Source organism: Geotrypetes seraphini, chromosome 7 (assembly GCF_902459505.1).
Source record: "Geotrypetes seraphini chromosome 7, aGeoSer1.1, whole genome shotgun sequence".
Classification (NCBI taxonomy): domain Eukaryota; kingdom Metazoa; phylum Chordata; class Amphibia; order Gymnophiona; family Dermophiidae; genus Geotrypetes; species Geotrypetes seraphini.
In genome coordinates this window covers 139,917,647-139,934,923 of record NC_047090.1, presented here as the reverse complement: position 1 = coordinate 139,934,923, position 17,277 = coordinate 139,917,647, and the positions used below count along the sequence as shown (strand labels likewise).

Here is a 17,277-nt window from a genome sequence, read left to right as displayed (position 1 = left end):
AGTGTGTAGACTGCTTCAAGTCTGCTGAATAGCGTGTCATGCAAGTAGCTACGAGCTCTATGTAAGATTAGTGCTGGTTGTACATATTTTTGTATCTATTTTATAACAGCTGCTTGAATTTTGTAATATTTGTCATAGAGCAGAACAGCATTGTGCTGTTGGGGATTCTTCCCAGTTTCCCTCCTTCTGGTGATGTCTTTTGTTACAGTTCTAACTTGATGGGGAGGAGCAGCTCCCTGGGAAGAAGGTGGAGTTGAAAAAATGATTACTGTATTTCCCCCATATGTAGGCTGCCCCCATGTGTAGGCCGCAGCAAATTGTGATCTATGTTTTAAAACCAGTAGATAAGCCGCCCCATGGTATTAACTACGGTTTATCTTACCGGAACATTACCTGCTGAACGACGGCCAGCGGTGCAGGGCAGTTGCAATCTTTTTGGCATCCAGCCTGGCCCTGCACTGCTTGCTGAATGGCTGCCGTCAGATCTGGCGAAACTAGCGAGAACTGACGGCAGCCATTCAGCAAGCAGTGCGGGGCCAGGCTGGATGCCAAAAAGATTGCAACTGTCCTGCACCGCTGGCCACGAGATTAGAGGAGGCAGCCATCCAGCAAGCTATGTATTTAAGGGGGATTTTAAAAGGTATGGGGAGATGATTTAAAAAGGGGGAGGGGATGATTTTAAAGGTTTAGATAGGCTGCCCCATTTAAGTAAGCTGCGCCTCTTAGGCAGGTTTGTAAAACCCATGTATAGACCGCGGTAATGGCAAAATATTAAACATTCATAGACAGGCATTGTATTGACACCAGTGCCAAGAGTTGCTAGTATGTTAACTTACAGGGTGTTCATAATACTTATGTAGGTACAGTATCGCACTACTTCTTGGTCAGCATATGCCTAAAATGATTTCCAAGGGAATGATTACCTGTTGGTAAAGACACAGGTCTTTCATTTCAACAGTCTTAGGTTGTAACAGACCAGAGAGAGGGGGACCCTAGAAATATGATCAGAACAAAAAAAAAAAGTGGGTTATTTTGTAAGCTATTCTGTCTTTCACTGCTTTCCTATTGCCATCCTTTGACTTCCCCTTTTTATACAATATGATTTTCATCTTTCATTATTATTGATGTCTAATTTGTAGTCTAATGGTATAATAATGTTTAAATATCAGTAGATGAGAATGTAGAAGAAAAGTATGTACTATAAAAAAGGTATGTTTATAGTTCCGTTTTCAAAATTTACAAATTGTCTCCTTTTTTTTTTTCTTCAAATATACAGGTCAAAGGATGGATATTAAATCCCAGTTTGTGAATCGCTACAAAAAAGATCTGAGTACTGAAATATTCAGAGCAAAGATCGCACGCAGAAAATCTGTGACACAGAAGGAGAACAGACACAAGGCATTTAGAAAGAGCAGAGGGCTTCCACTTCATGATCTCAACATTTCTCCATTAAAAGAGAGTGACATTTCCCAGTTGGAGGGGACTAAAGCGCTTCTTTCAGAACTAGAAGAAACAAAAGAGAGTGAGTCATGGGGAGGGGGGTGCATGCGTTTTTCATTTTGGTCTCCAAAAATCTCTTAATTTTTGCCCTTTGGCCTCTTTCTGTCATTGAAAACCTATGGTAATCAACAATCTTAATACACCAAATAAGTTTGTTTATGGTTTTGTGCTTTCTCTGCTCGCCATCTGTCTTTCGAATGAATAATAATAATAACAGTTTATATACCGCAATACCGTTAAGTTCTATGTGGTTTACAGAAGATTAGTGGGGTACATGAACTCCGTCTTGAGGCTGAAGGACTTCCACTAGTGATATTGGCAAGGGGCTGGATGACCTAATGACCAGCATGACAGATCGTCATCCTAAGTCTTTGCCAGACAGTAGACTGCATGCCCTTGGGGGGTCTGGTTGTGCTACTTTACATGGTTCTAGACCAGTGGTCTCAAACTCAACCCCTTTGCAGGGCCACATTTTGGATTTGTCGGTACTTGGAGGGCCTCAGAAAAAATAGTTAATGTCTTAATAAAGAAATGACAATTTTGCATGAGGTAAAACTCTTTATAGTTTATCAATCTTTCCTTTTGGCTAAGTCTTTATCATAATATTGTCATTTATAGCTAAAGAGACATATGATCAATAATCTGTTTTATTTTACTTTTGAGATTATGATAAACATACCGAGGGCCTCAAAATAGTACCTGGCGGGCCGCATGTAGCCCCTGGGCCGCAAGTTTGAGACCACTGTTCTAGACAATTTTATCAGTCATCAGCGGGGTACTCTGCTCGGAAATCATTTTAGGGCACTTGGCAGAGGGTTGGAGGTTTGAGGCAAGTTTCTGGTTCGCACCCCACAGCAGCTTCCAAGAAGTCTCAATAACGTCGGGGAAATAGCCAAACCCCCACAAATAGGAGGCGGCGGCGAAAAGAGTGAACAGAATGCTAGGAATAATAAAGAAAAGGATCACGAACAGATCAGAGAAGGTTATTGTGCCGCTGTACCGGGCCATGGTGCGCCCTCACCTGGAGTACTGCGTCCAGCACTGGTCGCTATACATGAAGAAGGACACGGTACTATTCGAAAGGGTCCAGAGAAGAGCGACTAAGATGGTTAAGGGGCTGGAGGAGTTGCTGTATAGCGAAAGATTAGAGAAACTGGGCCTCTTCTCCCTCGAGCAGAGGAGATTGAGAGGGGACATGATCGAAACATTTAAGGTACTGAAGAGAATAGACTTCGTAGATAAGGACAGGTTGTTCACCCTCTCCAAGGTAGGGAGAACGAGAGGGCACACTCTAAAATTGAAAGGGGATAGATTCTGTACAAACATAAGGAAGTTCTTCACCCAGAGAGTGGTAGAAAACTGGAACGCTCTTCCGGAGTTTGTCATAGGGGAAAACACCCTCCAGGGATTCAAGACAAAGTTAGACAAGTTCCTGCTGAACTGGAACGTATGCAGGTAGGGCTAGCCTCAGGGCGCTGGTGTTTGACCAGAGGGCCACCGTGTGAGTGGACTGCTGGGCACGATGGACCACTGGTCTGACCCAGCAGCGGCAGTTCTTATGTTGGTTTACTGGGAGGCTTGGACGAGGATTTCCTTGGACAGCTGGATGCTATACATCTTTTGAGAGGGAAAAAGCTCAAATTTTTTCATCCTCTACTGGACTTATTTGTCGGCTGGACAGCCAGAGAAAATGGTCAGGGTCCAAACAATGGTGAAACGACTCTTGGATATTCAGGTCATAGAACCGAAGCAGCCAAAGAAGGGCTTGGACAGGTACTCTGTATAGTTCATCATGCCCAAGAAAGACTTAGACGACTGGAGTCCAATCCTGGATCTGAAGTTGGTTGGTGCAGCTCTGAGAGTTCCTCGATTCCAAATGGAGACCGTTCGTTTGGTCATAACATCAGTAGCACTAGGTAAATTTCTAGCCTCTCTGGATTTGACGGAGGCTTACTTGCATAGTCTTGAATTTCCAGATCACAGAAAATTCTTGAGGTTCTATGTCCTGGGGAGATGTTTCCAGTTCTCAGTGCTACCATTCGATCTGGCAATGGTGCCTTGCACCTTTACCAAGGTGATGCTCATTGTAGCAGTGCACCAGCACAAGGCAGGGATCCAGGGGCATCTATACTTGGATGATTGACTGATCAGAACTCCAATCAAGATCGATGACAAGAAAGCAGTGGAGCAAGTGGTCCGACTGCTGCTGGAACTGGGTTGGATCATCAGTTTCAGGAAGAGCGACCTGGCACCCGCACAATCCCTAGAGTAATTGGGGATCTGCTAACACATGGCAGAAGGCTGTGTTTTTCTTCTAGAACCAAGCAAACTGAAGCTAAGATGCCAGATTTTGGCGATCCTGGCAATGCCAACTCCTACAGCTTGGCACTATCTGCAGGTGCTGAAGTCAATGGTAGTGACTATAGAGGTGGTCCCTAGGTGAGAGCCCATCTATGACTTTTCCAGGACATGCTATTGTCCTGCTGGTCTCCATAGATGGATTCTTTTCAGAAGCTGTTGGCCTGGATGCCAGAAGTGCACCTAAGTTTGCATTGGTGGTGCCAGCCAGAGTTGCTGGCAAAAGGCTTGCTGCTCTGCATATCCTTTTGGATGATCCTGACAACAGATGCCAGCCTGTACAGTTGGGGAGGTCATTGCAAGGGTGGTTCAGTTTAGGGCCGTAGGTTGCCCTATCAGAGAAAGTGGTTGCTCATCCAACTGGAACTAGAACCTGTGGGGTGTCTAGCTCTGCAGATGCTGGAGAACACCCTAGAAGGCAAAGTGGTCAGGATTCTCTCGGACAGCACCACAGCAGTGGCCTATGTCAAGAGGCATGGAGGCGCAAAGAATGCTTATTTTATTTATTTCTAAAATTTCTAGACCACCTATACCTAAGTGGTTAACAATAAAACATCCACACTACATGAATAACACTTTCAATTATAGTACAATTGCATACTAACATAGCCCCCTCAAGTAACCTCAAAAACTAGAGGAAGTAATATATTATCAGTCTTCACTAAATTAAATCACCATGATCACAGTTCAAGATATCCTAACTAACTCTTCAGCAAAATTCAGAAAAAGGCCTTAACATATAGTTCGGTCTTTAACATTTTCCTGAACTTTAACCAGTCAGAACAATTCCTCAGTATAACAGGGAGGTAATTACACAGTTTCACTTCCGCCACGGACATTATTACTGTTCTAGATTTAACATACCGAACAGTATTCTCCTTCATAGAGGTCAGTCTCATAGTACCTTCTGACCTCAAAGCCCTCCTCGGCTGGTACACCTCCTCGGCTGGTACACCTCCCACACTGTTTGAAAATTCACTGACACAAATCCATGCAAACTCTGATGTACTACTGATAGCATCTTAAAGCAAACCTTTGAGTCACTGGAAGCCAGTGCAATTATTTTAACTCCGGAGCGATGTGTTCCCTGCGTGAGATACCCAAAATTAACCTCGCCGCAGAGTTCATCAATTGTTGTAACGCTTTACATTTAACCTTCGCTAATCTTAAGTAAAGCATATTACAGTTATTGTTTCATTGGGTAGAAGTCCACCTACAGGCTCTATCAGCAGCACCTACAGGCTCTATTGGCAGCACATGTGGTAGGAGTAGATAACTTGTACACGACTATCTCAGCTGGCAGACACTAGACCCAGTGGAGTGGTTGCTGTCTCGGAAGACCTTCAACAGCATTGTGTGTCAATGGGTGCGTCTAAAGTTTGATCTGATGGCATCGGCTGCCAACAGAAAAGTCTCTCATTTCTTCAGCTAAAGGTTCGAGCTTGGAAGTACCAGCATGGATGCTGTAGTAAAACCATCATAGGCAATGGAATGCTATTTTATTTGATGGGGGGGCCCAAGAGCTCCACTCAGCAGAATCCTGTGGCACAGCCTCTCATCAGTTCCCTCCCCCCCCCTTCCTTCCGATGCTGTGCTTTTAAATCTTCAGGCAGCTGCCACACAATTTCAATGAGCAGGCCTGTCCCAGAACCCTTCATTCTACTTCTGGGGACAGGCTCACTTGTTGACACTGGTGTGGCAGCTGCCCGAAGATTTAAAAGTACAGCGCAGGGTGGGTGGGCAGGAACCAACTGGCAACCGCCAATCTTTAGGGATTCCATGGCCCCTGTGGACTCTCCAGTTCACCCATGACAACTATTGTTATAGAGAGGATTGTTGTATGTATTTCACCCATGATCCATAATAAGCTGGGTAATTTTCCTGTGATTGGTTATCCTTATTGCTCCAGATTGGCTGCTTAGGCTGTGGAACGCAGATCTGTTTCGTCTACAGAGAGACAAAATTGCCTCTTCATCCGACCCTTTCGCAGTGTCCAGTTTCCTTGGAAAATCTGGAACGCTTTAAGCTTATGGCATGACTCTTGAGTGCACAGCCTTGGCAAGCTAGGGCTACTCAAAGGTAGTCATGGCTACCCTACTAAGATCTAAAAAACTGGTGACTGTGGCAGCCTATGCTAAGGCTTGGAAAACCTTTTAGCGCTGGAGTGCTAAACTGGATGTGGAGCCTTTTAAGGCTCCGCTGTCAGTGGTCCTAGGACAGATTAGTAAAGGGCCTGGTGGTTGGATCCCTGAAAGTACAGGTTGCAAGCCTCTTGTGCTTTAGAGCTCAAGTGGAGAAAGATTCTTTGGCTTCTAATCCTGATGTAGCCAGATTTTTGAAGGGAGCTAAGTGGCTGCATCCTCCTGTGCAATGGCCATTCCTGTCATGGAACATTGTGTTATGTGCTCTCACTAAGGCCCTGTGTGAGCCATTTTTTCTGTCTATGAATTTTTAATATTTTGCCATTACCGCGGCCTATACATGGGTTTTACAAACCTGCCTAAGAGGCGCAGCTTACTTAAATGGGGCAGCCTATCTAAACCTTTAAAATCATTCCCTCCCCCGGTACCTTTTTAAATCATCTCCCCATACCTTTTTAAAATCCCCCTTAAATACATAGCTTGCTGGATGGCTACCTGGATCGCACCAAACCTCACAGAACTGCTCCTCAACTTTTCGTGTCCTTTGATCCGAACAAGTTGGGACGCCCTGTCTCGAAGCATACCATCTCCAACTGGATGGCGGCTTGCATCTCTTTCTGCTATGCCCTGGCTGGATTACCCCTTCCCTGTAAAGTCACAGCCCATAAGGTCAGAGCAATGGCGGCCTCTGTAGCCTTCCTCAGATCTACACCGATTGAGGAGATTTGTAAGGCTGCCACTTTGTCCTCGGTTCATACCTTCACCTCTCATTATTGTCTGGATACTTTCTCCAGACGGGATGGACAGTTTGGCCAAACAGTATTACAAAATTTATTCTCCTAAGTTGCCAACTCTCCCACCATCCCATTGAGGTTAGCTTGGAGGTCACCCACTAGTGAGAATACCTGCCTGCTTGTCCTGGGATAAAGCAATGTTACTTACCGTAACAGTTGTTATCCAGGGACAGCAGGCAGCTATTCTCACGTCCCACCCACCTCCCCTGGGTTGGCTTCTCTGCTAGCTACCTGAACTGAGGAGACACGCCCGGAGCATCGGGCGGGAAGGCACTCGCACATGCGCGGTGCGGACATCTCGAAACTTCTGAAGTTTCTTCAAGCAAGTATGCTTGTGAGACGTCCGCATCGGGGCTCTTGTCGGATGACATCACCCACTAGTGAGAATAGCTGCCTGCTGTCCCTGGATAACAACTGTTATGGTAAGTAACATTGTTTTCTCGCAAACCCTTTTTATCCAAGGAGAATGTTTTATTCAGGAAACCAGTATTTTTCAATGCTTACACTCACTCTTGTGTTTCTTTATATGAAAAAAGGCAATCAGAATTTCACTCAAACTCTTTCAACATTATTTATTTATTCACTTTTCTATACCGTTCTCCCAGGAAAGCTCAGAGCGGTTTACATGAGTTTATTCGGGTACTCAAGCATTTTTCCCTGTTTGTCCCGGTGGGCTCACAATCTATCTAATGTACCTGGGGCAATGAGGGGATTAAGTGACTTGCCCAAGGTCACAAGGAGCAGCATGGGTTTGAACCCACAACCCTAGGGTGCTGAGTCTGTAGCTTTAACCACTGCGTCACACTCTCCCCTTATCTCAGCTAAACTTCTTTGAACCTAGTGCTTGAGCCATCACCAATCAAGCCACCTGATAATTATACCCACTTCCTAGCAGGCTTGCTCTCCTCTCGGTGTACATGCTTAGAGCAAACTTTCAACCAGCCAGAACATTTACAGATTTTAAACAATCACTACTATTTATTTTTTATCACTTACTTCCCAATCTCACTTTCACACTTCCCTCCAAACTTCTTCTCTTTAATCTGAACACGGTTCAAGTTCACTGTAGGAATGCCACATAGGAAACACACACACGCAGTCTTAGAGTCGGGAAGGAGGTGCTTCAAATGAATGGTCTCTCCCCCTTTTATTGAGAATCATAGCTCCATTAATTACTTAGTTAATGCTCTACAAGGTTATAATTTCATAATGCATTTACGATGAGGATTAGGCCAAAGTAATTCATTGTTTACATATTTCATGTGCTTCTCAAAGTTCTCACATGACATCTGAATATATATAATGGTTATAATCAAGTGATTCCTAATGTGTACATTTCTGATATGTCTCAAATCTTATTATAGCATGTGACAATCCAAAGGTTATAATGCATACTCCTTAAGCTCTTTTGATTAGCCTTAAGTCAAGGCCTGCTTAGGAAAAGTCTAATTGTTGCCCATATAAGGGATGCTTAAACAAGATAAGGAATAAGGGTAAATGTGTGTCAGGTTAATATGTGACAGGAAGGGAGGAGAAATGCCTCAGCATTCTATCATAAGGTGCAAACCTTGTCCTTGCTTAGAATGTATAGGTGGCAGGAGGGAGAGGGAATGAGAAACAAGGCCTCAGATCCAAACACAAGGCATAGATCCGTACACAGGGCCTAGATTAGTGTGCCGACCTGGCTTGGTTCAGAACTGCCTGTGTGCTGACCTTGCCTGTGTTCTGATGCCTTGGATCAGAACTTATCAGACGTCCATCCCTACAGTTCACCCTGACTTAAGAGTTCATCTCGCACCCAGGGACACATATTGCAACTTCAGCACCACGCTCACCTTACTTGCATGAAGCTAACAATACAAGAATGCTATGACACTGATGAATTTTGAAGTCAAAATTTCTCAATATAGGGCAAGAAAAATGAGGAAAAATATCTGAGTGGCACCTGATAGCAAGGTGGAAATCTCTGTCATGGATTTAGTAATGATATTGTTTTTACTTCCATTGTTACTCATTTATAGGCAAAACTTCACCATATTTTTTAATTTTAATGTTCCAGAATCATTTAAAACATCAGTCAAACAGGTGGTAAATCAGCGGTTGAACTTGCTTCAGCGCTTCAAGGAAGAGAAACAACTTCGAAAATTAAAAGAACAGCGAGAAAAAGCCAAGCAATCTGTGTTCAGATGTGGGCTTTATAAACCTGATGTACCATGCTTTTTACCTGGTCCATATACCGGGCAAGCAAAACAAAGAGAGAAGGTAATGTAAAAATTTTAAAGAATGTTGAAATAGTATGGTATGTTATTTAGTCTTATATCATGGGCATGTCTAACCCGTTTTGGATTGCTTTTGTGAATTGGCTAAGCTTTATTAGTCTTGACTTTTAGGCGTTTTGTTTCTTTTCAATCTTTTATTCATTCACGAGTGTTGTAGAGTTAAGAAAGATTGATCAGTGGGTATTGAACATGACTTGAAATACCTCATACAGCCAGTATAGTTTCAAGGTTAAGGGGAGGATTTGAATTCCAAAAGATTTTATAGAAGAAAAATTTTGAATTGGAACATTTCCTGATGCCCATTATACATTTGTGATCTAGTGCCACCTTTTATTATATTTGCATATATTTTTTAAAAACAAAAAGTCCACCATATATCTGTATTTCTTTTTTATTACTTATTTCATATTAGTATTACTTATTTTTGTAGTAGTTAGTCTTTGCCGCTGCCAAAAGTTTCAAAGTATTCTCAACAATAACACCTAAATTCTTTTCTTGGGCAGTGACTCCTAACAGAGAACCTAGCATCACATAGCTATAGTTTGGGTTCCTCGTTAATGAGCTTTACATCATGCAAAGTTGTCATTTCTTTAATAAGACATTAACTATTTTTCCTGCGGCCCTCCAAAATCCAAAATGTGGCCCTGCAAAGAGTTTGAGACCACTGTTCTAGACAGATGGGTAGTATCCCCATGGCTGCATGCCATCTGCAGAACAAATCCACTCTGGATTTTTGTCTGTACCTCTGCTGTACTTCATTGGGCTCCTAAGCTCCCTCTACAGTTTTTCCCTTCTGCACATGGGCATGCAGGAGAGTATTCTACACTTCACAATTTATTATTTTATTTGGTGTCTTTTTTTTGGGGGGGGGGTTTGGTACTCGGAGTGATTTAGCTCTGCCTGCATTAAGATTTCCCAGACCGGTCTGCAGCTGACAGGTCAATCCCTGCATTTACTTCGTAGGAGCTTGGGGCCATACCTATCTTTCTCCTGCTGAATGAGAGTTCGAGCACAGGCTGTTTGGCATCCGTTAGAGACTTGGCAGTGTCTCACAGGTTGCCGGCTGCATCTTCTCACCTCCGCCTGTCCCTGAGCGTGTCATCAGTCCACAGGGGTGGTGGAGGTACAGTCAGGCATAAGGTCTGACTGGCAGCCTGAAGATCAGTGTTGCAGGGACATTCCCAACATGAGGCAGTGATTTTCTGATTCCAGCTACTGAAAGGGAGCTGATGCAGGCTGCAGCATATTTTCAGCAGCTGTATTCTTTAGTTGCAATCTTGATAGCATCAGTTGTTACTATCAGCACCCTCCACTCACTAGGATTCCCGATAAGAGGAAAACCTACTTTCCTTCTTTCTCACACATTGCAGTCCATTGAGGTATTTAGCAATACCATAGGTTTTACCTACCAACTCAGTCAGTTACCCTAGCAACTCGTATCATGAAAGCAACCACAGTATCATGAAAGCAACTTTAGTTTCTTGGGTCATATGATAGCAAAAGCCAAACTCCAGAACTATTTCTATACAGCAAACATTAACAAGCACAAATAAACATATAGAAAACAACCCTACAACTACTACTATATCAAAAGTTCATGGAGAAAAAGAGACCTCAGAGTAAATTAACACTTATAATCAGTCCATATGGTACTGCAAAAAGGATGTTGACCATAATCATCAGTTTCTGGGGAAAAACTCCACAAAATTGCCAAAAATTAGTCTTCCCAATTATAAAGTTCCAATAAGGAATGTGTAGCAATGTACTTATAATAGTAGTTGTAAGCTGGAATCAATGTTCAATCAAAATGTACAAGTTCAAATGTAGAGAAGTAGAAATCCATCCACTTTCAATCACAGTTTCTTCAGCAAAGCCTGTTTTGCAAACACACTATTTCAAGAGCAAGGCACATTTCCACTCAAAGATCCAAAGTATAAGAAAATAAATCTCAGTTAAGACGCGCCATTTGTTGTCCCATTTGCCAGGTTTGAATATGCAAATTCTGTAATAGCATCTCAAATTTCATTGAGACCGATACTATCAATCCCTAACAAGCCAGATATCTGTTTAGCCCTCCGTAGGATAATCCCTCCAATGATGGACAAACCAAATCTATTCAAGCGATGCCTCTTCCAACTACACTCCCTAATAATTACTTTGACAACAGATGGGAGTGGGAATAGGCACATCTTCATCTTGCCATGCAAAGTGTATGGACACCAAAAGAGTATCTGCTACACAACATCCTGGAGCTTAAATGATTTCATGTAAATTAAAACTTTGCTGCTTGGATCAGAAACAAAGTAGTTTAGTTTAGTTTAGTAGTATAAGAATCCACAAGTAAGTAGCCATGTTTTTTTCCGTTTATTCCTCATCTCGGAACCAGCAGCATTCTGATCATGGAGTTCCATCCAACAGAACTTCTTCTGCCACCCCCGTTAAAGCTAGGTTGTGCCAAAACAGATTAATCAGGTCATTGCAGGAAGGTGATTTTTCCATCTGCGTGTTGTAAAGAAGATTGTATTCCAGGAGGGTTCAGGTACGTTCCGAGAGAGCCCACTTTCCACTAATCTGGCATCCCCACAATATATTTGTAGACCAGCAATCTGGTCTCCCGGCAGTCTTGGCTTCCCCTACCTATCTTCAAAGTTGGATAGTTCATGTGTCTAGCAGAATAAGGACTGTGAAATTTTATTCTAAACCCAAATTTCCTTTTTCTTTCTTTCCCTTAAATCCTACTAGATTAGTCCAGAACTCTCTTGGAAACACTTGTAGCTGCAAGAGGAATCCCTTGATTTCAGTATTGGTAAACTGACCAGCCAGTTTTTGTCTTTACAGAGGAATATAGAGCTGGGGTTCTATTTAGTAAGGAATGTTTTGCATTTCTGGTTATTCACTTGCTAGTATCCTGCTGGTAAAGTTGGTATAAGTTTCAGGACTACATCACTCCTTTGTTAGCAGTGTCGATGGAAAAGCCATGTTCTGTCACCATCTTTTGGCAGGGTGGTGTAAAACCGTGTCTGGGTTGGTATAGCAAGATTCAAGGAAAGGAAGTTAAGTACCGGTAAAACTAAATGTTTTCCTCCCCCCCCTTCAGTTTTCAGCTTTTAAAATGTTAGCAATTATTTTAATACTAGTCAGACCTTTTATCTGAAAACTAAGATTTTGCTGTACAAGATCCTTTTATCCAAAATCCTTGGGACCCAGGCATATTTTGGTTTTTGGAATTTTTTTGTTTGTTTTCAGAATGGTAATGTTAAGTCAGAAAAAGACAGACCATAAGACCATAAAATTGCCACCAAACTTTTTTATTTCAAAAAAAGGCAAACATTAAATACTTCAAGCATAGACTTGTTCACCAAAGAGCCTTCAGTCTGTCATATGCTGCATTGGCTGGACATGTCACTGCCTCAAATGTTCATATAGGACAGATAAATATAGGAGTGCACTCCCAACAATTTTACAACACTGATAACAGCTGATGAACAAGCATCATGTTTAAGGAAAGAGAGAACAACTGAGGAAAGAGTCCCACTATTCACAAAGGGCCCTTTTTACAGAGCCACTATCATGGCTTTGTAAAAGGAACCGAAAGAGTGTGGATTACTGGGGAGTCGCAAAGATGAAATACTTCAAGCACAAAAGAGGAGCGGGTCTTGGGAGTGATAGTATGTAATGATCTTAACATGGCCAAACAGGTCAAAAAGGTGACGGCGAATGCTAGAAGGATGATGCTAAGATGCATAGGTAGAGGTATGGCCAGTAGGAAAAAGGAGGTTTTGATGCCCCTGTTAAAGACTGGTAAGACTTCATTTAGAAAATTGTGTACAATTCTGAAGACCGCACCTTCAAAAGATATAAACAGGATAGAGTCGGTTCAGAGGAAGGCTACTAAAATGGTCAGTGGTCTTCGTCATAAGGCATAAGGGGACAGACTTAAAGATATCAATATGTATACTTTGGAGGAAAAGTAGGAGAGGGGAGATATGAGGAGACATTTAAATACCTACATGGCATAAGTGTGCATGAGGCGAGTCTTTCATTTGGAAGGAAGCTGCGGAATGAGAGGGCATAGGATGAAGTTAAAAGGTGATAGGCTCAGGAAAATTTTTATTTTTTTTACAAAAAGGGTTTTAGATTCATGGAATAGGCTCCCAGAAGAGGTGGTGGAGACAAAAACTATGTCTGAATTCAAGAATGCATGGGACAGGCACGTGGGATCTCTTAGGGAGAGGAGGAGATGTGGATGGGCAGACTGAATGGGCCATTTGATCTTTATTTGCCATCATATTTCTATGTAACTTCCAGGACCAACAATTTGCACCAATCTGAGGGGGAGCTTGGCCCCTTTACTGGCAACATTGTGCTTTCGTGGAGAGGGGCGAGAGCCAGAGACTTGCTGTCTCTTGCCCCTTTCTAAACCTCTGCTCTGGTCCCTGAAAGGACCTCTTTGTAGATTGTCCTCTCAGATTCTGAGCCGTCCAGGGTCCTTATCTGCAAGGCCTTAGGATAACTGACTGTAACACTGGTCAGCAGGTCATCCAGACCCTTGCCAAAGAGCATCTGCTCCTGAAAAAGAAGCCTGCTCAGTGTGGCTTTAGAGGCTGAATCTCCTGCCCACTGTCTGATCCAGAGCATCGTCCAGGTGGAGATAGCATAGACTGACACTTTACTCATGACTCTGATGATGTCATACAGTGTCCACTATATAATTCACCCCAGAAAGGAGCATCTGGGGGTCTTGTCTTCTGAGGCCAGGACTCGAGCCAGTCGGGTATGGCAAGCTCATGCCACAAAGGAAGCTGAGGCTGCCGCCTTAATCCCTAGGGCCATAGCTTCAAATTGTTTCTTGAGGACCATCACTTTACTGTCCTGAGTATCCTTTACCATCACAGCTTCTTCACATTAGGTGGGAGGGGTAGGTAAATGGCAGAAATATTTTTCAGAAGAAGTTCTTAAGGTGAGTGTGCAGAGCAGTTGTCTAGAACTAGTAAAACTTCACAGTTCTCTTCCAGTTCACCTTCTCTACAATGAGCTCATTCTGCTGGCACAAAGTGGTTATGGAACCAATCACTAAGGGCTCCTTTTACTAAGCTGCGATAGCAATTTTAGCGCGCTCTAAACCAGCGCTATGCGGCTAGAACCAACACCAGCTCCATGCTGGCGTTAGCGTCTAGCGCGCGCTAAGTGCGTGCTAAAACCACTATCGCAGCTTGGTAAAAGGAGCCCTAAATGTTTTTGTGATATGAACGTTCCTTTTTATGGTCATAGAGTGTGGTTATATCCAGATGTAACTAATGAAACACAAGAACGTAGAAAGGTTTTTCTTTCTTATAGCCAAGAAACTTTAAACTTTGGAGCATCTTTTAACTTAGTTTATCCTTGTAAGTGTTTGGTAAATCTGGGAGATTCAAAATATGTTTTCTTTACTCCAGAACAGTCGAAAGCCTTCATTGAATTAAAAAAGCCCTAAATAACGTATATCATCAAGAGCAGGTAGAATTTAGAGATAGAAACATGATGGCAGATAAAGGCCAAATGGCTCATCTAGTCTGCCCATCAGAGTAACCATTATCTTTTTCTCTCCCCGAGAGAACCCACATAGAGAATGACACGGGAAAAAACTCTGTCCCCGTCACTGCCCCGTCCCCTTCACCGCCATCCCATTCACCGCCCCATCATCGTCCCTGCAGCATCCATATAAGCCTCAGTACTGCAATATTTAGCTTATTCCTTCCTTATAAATCAAAGTTCTGGCTGCTGAATTAGAGAAAGAGATGTTCAGCTGGCAGGGCTTTGTTTATAAATTTTTATCAACACAACTAATATACCGTATTTTCACGCATATAACGCGCATACGTGTATAGCGCGCGGGTCCAAAGCATTTGTGTAAAAAATTTTTTTATATAGCACGCACACGCATATACTGCGCATGCTGCTATAACCTCCTCCCACTCCCACTTACTCTTCTGGCCTGCAAACCGGCATCCTCCCCCCCCCCCCAGCTCCGTCACCCCCCTCCCCCGCGATCCTACATCCTCTCCAGCACCGCAAAACATCTCTTACCTGATTGGGCACCAGCACCAATGCATAGGACGTGCCAGTGCCCGAAGATCCTCCCTCGTTGTTGCTGGGCTGGGCAGTGCGAGGGAGATCCTCTTTCTTCCTTGTGCCGGGCTGGACTGGGCTTTGAGCATTTGCGCATGCTCAAAGCCTTCTGGCCTCGCTCTCTCCGAGATTCTCACCAGAAGGCTTTGAGCATGCGCAAATGCTCAAAGCCCAGTCCAGCCCGGCACAAGGAAGAAAGAGGATCTCCCTCGCACCGCCCAGCCCAGCAACAACGAGGGAGGATCTTCGGGCACTGGCACGTCCTATGCATTGGTGCTGGTGCCCAATCGGGTAAGAGATGTTTTGCGGTGCTGGGGGGGGATGTAGGATCGCGGGGGAGGGGGGGTGATGCGAGCGGGGGGGGAGGATGCCGGTTCGCAGGGGGAATGTCGGATCGGAATGGAAAAAAAAAAATTGTACAACGCGCTCACTCGTATAACGCGCAAGGTTATGCACGGTTTGTAAAAATCGTGTATAACGCGCGCGTTATATGCGTGAAAATACGGTACTACTTTATCCTAAAGCAAAAAAAGAAAAAGAAAATAAATAGAATTACCTTCCTGTCCCCGCAGCGACCACTATTTTTTCTTTCCCCGTTTTGGTGGGTTACTCGTGGCTAGCCGCGGGTAACAACCACCGTGTCATTCTCTAATCACATGTGCCTATCCCAGGCCTTTTTGAATTCAGATACAGTCTGTCTCCACCACTTCTTCTGGGAGACTGTTCCATGCATCTACTACCCTTTCTGTAAAAAAGTATTTCCTTAGATTACTCCGGAGCCTATCACTTCTTAACTTCATCCTATGCCCTCTCATTTTACAGATTACTACTTTTGTGTTAGGGCTATTTGCTGCTTTATTATTTTTTTCTTCTATTTGAACTCCTTCTATTTTTGATTGATCTTAATCTTCCCTATATTGTGGTCTAAGAAGGATTTAATTAGTTAATTGTTTGAAAGAGATTTTTTTCTTTATAAGGTTTTCTATCTATATTTCTGAAATAAATGGATGCTTATAAAATTGTTTGATAAATAAATAAAATAAACCTAGGGCTCCTTTTACGAAGCCGCGTTAGTGGCTTTATCGCACGCACATTTTTAGCGCGCGCTAACTCCCGCGCTAGTCGAAAAACTACCGCCTGCTCAAGAGGAAGCAACTAGCGCGGCAGGCAAATTAGCGCATGCTATTACGCGCGTTAAACCACTAACGCGGCTTCGTAAAAGGAGCCCCTAATGTTTTTTGTTAGCATAATAGTCCTCAGGTTGATGATGTACATCCTTGAAACATTGAGGATGTTGGCTTTTTTCAATCACTGCCAACTTTAATTGTTTGTACCTACAGCATTGGTACATGCAAGAGCAGTTATCCTGTGCTTTGTGCCCTTAAAGCCTCATTCATCAGCTGATGTCAGTGTTTTTCCAGGAACATAGCGCCAGTACAGAACTGTTTCATCAGCGCTGTAGATTTGTCAGGACCAAAGTTTCCATCAAATATCCTCTTATCAAATGTAATTTTCAGCTGCCTTGTAATCAGCAGAAGCTTTTTCACCACAGATTTTGAGATATTTAACATCATGGTGCTGCTTAAAATCCTGCAGCCAACTTGCTGAACATTCACACTCGCCATCAATGTTCAGTTCTTGAGGGTGGTTTTTTTTAGCTTGCTTCATTACCATCAAACCAGTCAGTGATATGCGTTAACACCTTTGTTGCCGAACCCACTCAATCAGCACATGATCTAAGTCTTCAATTTTTGCCTTATAAAATGTTTTTCTGGTTTTCATTAATTTCTGTTCCATCTCTCTCATTGTAAAACTTCAACAACTTATCTTTTTGAGTAGAATCTGCATCTCTTTTGACATTTTCCAGCCCTCCTTCCTTTTCTGCTTCTCACTGCCACCCTGAGTAGAATCTGCAGCTCTCTCTGCCACTTTCCAGCACTCCTACCTGATTTGCACAGAGATCAGGAGAAATGCATGCTCCAACATTGGTATCAGCATATGTCATGTCAAGGAAACTGACTACTCCCGGTTTGTGTCAAAACTTCAATTTTCGTAGTTTTTCAGTTTTCAGAATTTCGGATAAAGGATCTTGTATGT

General features: G+C 43.1%; 1 protein-coding gene across 6 annotated transcripts in view; it reads left to right on the top strand.

Moving 5' to 3' along the window:
* DLGAP5 (DLG associated protein 5) overlaps window positions 1-17,277 on the top strand; it is a 108,806-nt gene that overhangs the window by 1,449 nt on the left and 90,080 nt on the right. For all 6 annotated transcript variants that reach the window (XM_033952447.1, XM_033952448.1, XM_033952444.1 and 3 more), the window contains exons 2-3: window positions 1,277-1,522; window positions 8,853-9,055. In XM_033952447.1, coding sequence (XP_033808338.1) covers window positions 1,277-1,522; window positions 8,853-9,055 — 449 coding nt within the window. The remainder of the gene's footprint in view (window positions 1-1,276; window positions 1,523-8,852; window positions 9,056-17,277) is intronic.